General features: G+C 47.4%; 1 protein-coding gene across 12 annotated transcripts in view; it reads left to right on the forward strand.

The window, feature by feature from the left end:
* Nucleotides 1–6924, forward strand: part of LOC107205120 (collagen alpha-1(VII) chain-like) — a 95503-nt gene that overhangs the window by 63359 nt on the left and 25220 nt on the right. For 10 of the 12 annotated variants that reach the window (XM_033514668.1, XM_033514667.1, XM_033514670.1 and 7 more), the window contains 11 exons: nucleotides 6–50; nucleotides 599–643; nucleotides 1246–1281; nucleotides 2160–2195; nucleotides 2746–2805; nucleotides 3382–3507; nucleotides 4188–4259; nucleotides 4408–4443; nucleotides 4760–4819; nucleotides 5554–5598; nucleotides 6653–6688. In XM_033514668.1, the coding sequence (XP_033370559.1) occupies nucleotides 6–50; nucleotides 599–643; nucleotides 1246–1281; nucleotides 2160–2195; nucleotides 2746–2805; nucleotides 3382–3507; nucleotides 4188–4259; nucleotides 4408–4443; nucleotides 4760–4819; nucleotides 5554–5598; nucleotides 6653–6688 (597 nt within the window). Of the gene's footprint in view, nucleotides 1–5; nucleotides 51–598; nucleotides 644–1245; nucleotides 1282–2159; nucleotides 2196–2745; nucleotides 2806–3381; nucleotides 3508–4187; nucleotides 4260–4407; nucleotides 4444–4759; nucleotides 4820–5553; nucleotides 5599–6652; nucleotides 6689–6815; nucleotides 6919–6924 lie in introns of those variants that run through there. The other 2 variants (XM_033514671.1, XM_033514663.1) reach the window with 2 other exon arrangements.

The following is a 6924-nucleotide window of genomic DNA, read 5'->3' on the forward strand; positions in this document are numbered from 1 at the left end:
GGCAGAAGGAGGGAAGTGGCCCAGCAGATCCCTCCTCCTGTGGCCCAAAGGTCAGTGCTGTTATCCCATGTTTTTACTGCGCATTCCCGGGATAATGATCCGTTTTCCCAGAGCTGTCTCACTTTGGAAACTGAGGAATGGCAGGCAAAAATCAGGAAATCCAAGATGAAATCAACAGTTTTGCCATGATGATGGTGATGAGCAGAAATTCCAGGATGGAATCTTTCACAGCTGATCCAAACATGGGATTTGTGTTTTTGGGAATCCTCAATTGGTTTGAGATTCCTCCTGTCTCCTTCAAATTCATGGAATTCTTTAAGATCCGCAGTATCCTGGGATAGAGAAACCCTCGATTTGTCACTTTTCCCCGGCCTTTGCTCCAGGATTTTTGGTTTTCCCTCTGCATTCCCAATATTCAGGGTAATTCCCAATCCATTGTGGGAATGCGAGTGCTGGAAATCAGGGATTCCTCCGTGGATATTTCCAAAAACCGGAGCGGGGATGAGGGCAGCACCTACCTGGTGCAAAGAGGGAAGGGAAAATTCCTTGGAATAATGAATTTTTGGGATTGATTTTTTGGGGATTGGTCATTTTCCAGGGAGAAATGGGAGCTCCTGGAGCCCGTGGAGACAAAGGAGAAAAGGTAGGGATGGGCTTTTCCAGCCTGATCCTTTGGAACCGGAATTCCCTGTGCTGAGAGGGCCTGGAAAGGGAAAGGCAGCTGGGAATATTCTCATGGATCAGGTCCAATGGAAACTGGGATTGGCACATTCCCACCTTTATCCCCAAACCTTCCTGGGGGCTTTGTTCCCAAATTCCAGCTGTTTTTCCACACATCTGCCACGCTCAGGAGGAAATACAAAATCCAGAGGTTGGATTTAGTGATTTTTGGGGAATTTTCCAGCCTAAATGATGGAATTTTTGTTTTCTATGATGGCGGAAGTTCAAATTCCCAAATGTTCATTTTCTGCTGGATAAGAGAACGAAAAGATGGGATGGACAAGGAAAATCCAGCCCTGGCACGAGGATAGAGATGGGAAAAAAATGCCACAAAAATCCTCATTTTCCGCTTTGGGCTGTGAAAATTCATTGGGAGCAGGTGGCAGATCCAGGGAAGGGGGACACGGAATTTCAGGAGAAAGGGAGGGTTGGTAAAAGGAAGAATCCCATGGGGAATTTTGGGTGGAATCCTGGGAGAAAAGGAGGGGGAAGAGAAGTGGCTGGAAAGGGAATTTTGTCTTGCAGGGACAGCCTGGGGACGTGGGAGAACCTGGAGAGAAGGTGAGTGCTGGAATCAGCTCCAAAGTTTATTTGGGAATCTCCTCCAAGAGCAGCCTGGGTGGGGCTGGATCCAGTCCCAATCCTGGGAATATTGATGGATTAAATCTAAGGAATTACAGAGCTGCAGATGAACCTTTGTCCAGCAGGATTAATGACAGCAAAGCAAAAATATTGATCTAAAATATTATTATTATTATTATTATTAATATTATTATTATATTTTATTTTTATATTTTTATTTTTATAATTTTTATTATTATATTTATATTATATTATATAATTATCATATATAATTATTCTATAGCAGTAATATTAATATTAATATTAATAATATTAATAGTATTAATAATATTAATTCTATAATTTATAATTATTCTATTAATTATATTATTATTTTATATTATAATTATAATTATATATGATTATATAAAATCATTATTATTTTATTATAGTAATAATATATATTAAATAATAATTATAATAATAATAATAATAATCTGACCAAAAAAATCTTCATCAGAATTATTTCTTATAGAGAAGCTGAGTCTCCCAGGAGACAGAAAAGTGCACAATACCAAAGTAATTAAATTAAATGAATATAGATTAATTATTTTGCTGTTTGAAAATTTAAATTAATTATTTTAAAGCAATTAAAATTAGCCCAAAACCCCAATAACTGAAGTAAAGATTGATATCACTCACCCAGACAATGACCTGAGAGGGGTTTGATGTCCACTCTCATCCCATCACCAAATTCCTTGGAATGTGGGCGTTTTCCCAGTTTTTTTCCCCCCCACATTCCAGTCAAAGAATCCCTGGGAATCTCTTGCTCAGGGGTGACAATTCCATGACCTCGGAATCTTCTCTTTATTCCCCAGGGCACCAAAGGAGACCGAGGGGACGAAGGCCAAAAGGTGAAGGACAAAGTTGGTGCCAGCCAGGGGTGGCTTTTCCTCCTTTTCTCGGGATCGGTGTCCAGGGCACTCCTGAGGTGTGGCTGGGGACCGGGATGAGATTCCAGGAGGATCACACGGGCAGGAATGAGTCTCTCCCAGAATCCTGGGATAACATTCCCATTAATATTCCAGAAGGATCACACGGACAGGAAAGAGTCTGTCCCAGAATCCTGGGATAACATTCCCATTAATATTCCAGAAGGATCACAAGGACAGGACACCTTGGGAATGAGGAATGGATGCCAGGGAATGTGTCTAACCCAGAATCCTGGGATAGCATTCCCAGGACTATTCCAGCTCCCTCTTTTCCAAAGGTGATTCCCAGCAGCTTTGTCTCTCCAGCTCAGATCACCCAGAGGAGACGAGGGCTCTGTAGGAACCCTTGGAATGGGATCATTCCTGTGGGATTTCAGCTGGATCTCCATGGAGCAGCACAAACCAAACTCTCCCTGTCCTGGGTTTTCACTGGAAGGAGAATTCCTGATTTTTCCTGACTTTCCTTTCACAGGGAGAGCCAGGAATTGGGTTCAGAGGTCCGGTTGGCCAGGCTGGGCCACCTGGATTTAAGGTAAGGTTGGATTTATTTCTTCCTGGGATTTTTCCTCTTTGTCATCCTGGTTTTCCGCTGCTGGATGTGGAGCATGGAAGTGGCTGCAAAGAGAAAGGACCAAAATCATCCTGGAAAGGCGGGAGAAGGATTTGGGATAGAAGGAATGCTCTGTGTTCTCCCAAGGGCCGTTTCAGAGGGACATCCTGAGGATAAATTTGGAATCATGGAAGGGTTTTGGCTGACCTCTGCAATCAGCAGGGACATCCTCAGGCTGGGAATAAAAAAAAAATCCAGGGAATTGTGAGTTCCAGGGCTCCCTGGGGTGCTGGAATTCACCACAAGTCTGGAGCTAAAGGCTCTGTCCTTATTTAGCCACGGAAAAGCCCTTTTGTCACCAAAACTTGGGAAGAAAGGAAATCCCAAAGTTCGGTGACAATTCCTCCAGCCCTCGGATCTCCTCATGGATCAGGACTGGAAGTGGTATCCCAAATTCCATGGAACAGTCATGGGAATTCAAGGAGACATCCCAGACTTTCTCCAGGAGCTCCAGCAAATCCCACCCAATATCCCAATTCCTTGTGATTCCCTCACCAGGGCGAGCCAGGGGCCCCGGGACCTCCAGGAGCTCAGGGCATCCAAGGAATTCGCGGCAACGCCGGCACTCCCGGATCCCAGGGGGACAGAGGGGCTCCAGGTGTGCCCGGAATTCCAGGACAGAAGGTAAGGGGACACCTTGGGTTGTGTTTGTCACCTCAAGGTGACCCCTGTGGGTCAAACCCCGACAATTCCAGGTTTCCTGGATGTTGTCAGGGAAGTGGGAACAAATCCCAGTTGGAAAAGGAAGGGTACCAGGAATGGTTAGAATGATGGGATGGTCCTCAGTTTCCAGAATAAAACAGGAGAGCTCCTGGGAAGTTTCTCTTCCTGGGAATTTAATGGTGGGACGGGAGGAGGGGACTGGGAAGGAGCAGCCGTCGCATCGGGATGGCAGCTGGAATTTTGGGGTCATTAATCCCTGGGAATAGAGGGAGGAATCCCAGAATCCCAGGGTCACTGAGGTTGGGAAAGCCCTCCAAGGTCATGGAGTCCAAACCTGCCAAATCCTCAGTGAGTGCCACATCCAGGAATTCCTTGGACACCTCCAGGGATGGATGGGGACTCCAGACCTGCCAAATCCACAGTGAGTGCCACATCCAGGAATCCCTTGGATACCTCCAGGGATGGATGGGGACTCCAGACCTCCCTGGGCAGCCCCTTCCAATGCCTGACCACCCTTTCCATGAGGAAATTTTGTCAGTGCAGGGAGCACTTGGATCTCCAGCTCCTGCTTTTGTCCGGATCAGGAAAACCAGGACCTTTCCCATCCGCGTGTTCTCCTCTCAAAGGGTTTTGTTTTCCAGGGGGAACGTGGGAGGAGAGGCCGGAGTGGATTTCCTGGGCCCGTGGGGCCATCGGGATCCCCAGGAAAAGAGGTGAATTTGTTCACATTCCCTGTGCCTTTTGGGAGGGATGGATGAGGGATCTGGGCTGGATGGGCTTTGATCCTCTGGGAATGTTGGGATAGGAGAGCACGGAGCACTTCCAAAGCAAATCCTCCCCTTTGTTCTCCTTGTCCTACAGGGAATTCCTGGGACTCCTGGAGCCAAAGGCAACAAGGTCAGTGCCACCCTCCCGGGAAAGTCACGAGCAGAAATCATGGGAATGGGAATGGGAATGGGAATGGGAATGGGAATGGGAATGGGAATGGGAATGGGAATGGGAATGGAACGAGTCCCTGCCTCCATCCTACTTCATCCCATTCCACCCTCACTCCCATGGTCGCTGGAGCACCCTCCAAAGAGAACAGCAGAAAATCCATGGAATTGAGTCTCCTGAGTCTTCCTGGAACTTCAATCCTGGCCAAAATAATCAGGGATTCTGTGGTGGGGTTTCCCTGCTCCGAGTGATGCCTCTGGAATTCTCTGCTTTCCAGGGAGAAGCCGGCGTTGGAGTCGCTGGCCTGAGAGGTCCCCGTGGATTCCCTGGCCCTCGGGTAGGTCCATCCATAAATATTCCAGGTTTGGATTCCTGTGGCCTCCAGCCCCCTTTGGAGACAGCTTTATCCATCACCTCCCTCCCACCCATCCCAGAAATTCCTGAAGGGTTTCAGGTAGCAAAATTTCCCTTTTCCTCCTATCCCTGAGAAGTTTTGGTCTCCTTCCGGCAAAGACGGAGTCAGAATCGGAGAACCGTGTTTAAATTGGCTGCTCCTGTGGCTGTCCCACAAATAAATCGGGATTTTATGGCCCAATCCATCGGGAAAAACTTCCCACCTGCTTTTGGATGAGGCCCCTGAGGCGAAACACTCCCTGGAAATGTCAACAGCTGTGGGTAAACCTTGCTGGAGCTTCGTTATCCAAAGGAAACGATGGAATAATGTTTCAGCTCTTGTTTAGGCACAAATCTAAATCCCAGGATCCTGGGTTGCTTTGGCTTCATGTGGGGCACCCAAATTTGGCTTAAATTATTTGGAATTTGGACAATTCCTGAGGTTTAAAGGCAGGTCCTGTGGGGTCAAGGAGGTCATAAAAGGCCTTCATGGACCCTCCAGCGCAGCTTTGTCATCCCAATTCATAAAAACACCCGGCACCCGATCCTGATGGAGGAAGAGGCTGGACAAATCCTCTGGGCACAGGGAATTCTGCCTGCCCCATTCCCAGCGGGATGGTTGGGATTCCCTGTGTGCTGCATTCCTCGTTGCTATCCCCGCCCCTCCGCATCCCCCAGGGCGACGAGGGCATCGTGGGAATGCGGGGTCCTCCTGGAATGATGGTGAGTGTTCCAATATCCCGGAAAATCGCGGGATCCACGGCTGGCGAAATCCCCACAAGCCGTGAGAGGAATAAAATGGGATTCTTCTGGAGGGAAATAGAGGTTTGGGAACCTGAATTCCGGTGGGATGAGGGAGTGGAAAATTGTGTGAATTCCTTGCTGCCCTTGTCCATTTGGGTGGCTCATCCCAAGGTTTGGAAGCCCTCCTGGAATATCAATCCCCCCCCGTGCTGTTGTCAGGTTTCTGGGAATTTCAGGGATTTCAGGACAGGGATTTCAGGCTTTCGTTCTACTGGAGACACAAATGACAGCTGGAATTTGGATAAACTCATTATTTATTAATTATTCATTATTATTTATTAGGTTGTTATTTTTCATGGAATGAAAGGAAGAGGTTTTTTTATAAGGACATGGAGCAATAGGAAATGGGGGAATGGTTTTAATCTGGAATAGCACAGGGATAAATGGGATATTGGGAAGAAATTCTTCCCTGTGAGGGTGGGGAGGCCCTGGCACAGAATTCCCAGAAAAATTGTGGCTGCCCCATCCCTGGAAGTGTCCAAGGCCAGGCTGGATGAGACTTGGAGAACCCTGGGATAGGAAAAAGTATCCCTGCAGATGAAAATTCCCTTCTTCCTGCATATTCCAGGGAATTTAGCAAGCAGGGGTGACCACGGTGGCTTTTCACCTCTCCATATGTGCTCCCCATCCTGGATTGGCCTCCAAGGGATCTGGAGATCCTCATCCAGGATCCTCCCCCACCTTGGAGGAACCTCTTGGAGCAGCTTGGCTTTTCCTTGATGTTGAGGGTCCAAAAATCCCAGTGGGATTCTCAAAAACGAGGGAATTTGGCTGAATTTATCGACCTGCCAGGAGATCCCGGTGGTGGGCAGAGGATTGAGTAGGAGCTCCCGTGCTGGTTCTTCCAGAGGTTTTTCCATGCTGGAAGCAGCTCTGCCTTTGGATGGAGGCTTCTCTTTCCCAACATTCCCACCTTCCCAATTCCTTCTGTTATTGTGGATCCTCACGTGTTTTTTGTATGGTTTTTTTCCAGGGTCCAAAAGGCTTCCCGGGCGTGAAGGGCCAAAGAGTAAGAACTGATCTTATCTGTAACTCTTATCTGCAACTCTTATCTGCAACTCTTATCTGAAACTCTTATCTGAAACTTTTATCTGAAACTTTTATCTGCAACTCTTATCTGAAACTCTTACCTGCAGCTCTGATCTTCTCTGCACAGTTCCTGGTGTTGTGGGAGCCTTTTAAACCAGTGGGAATCATCCCAGGATCTCCTGGGAATGGACTGGGAGATCCCCTGGATCACTTTGG

Source organism: Parus major, chromosome 1A, assembly GCF_001522545.3.
Source record: "Parus major isolate Abel chromosome 1A, Parus_major1.1, whole genome shotgun sequence".
Classification (NCBI taxonomy): Eukaryota; Metazoa; Chordata; class Aves; order Passeriformes; family Paridae; genus Parus; species Parus major.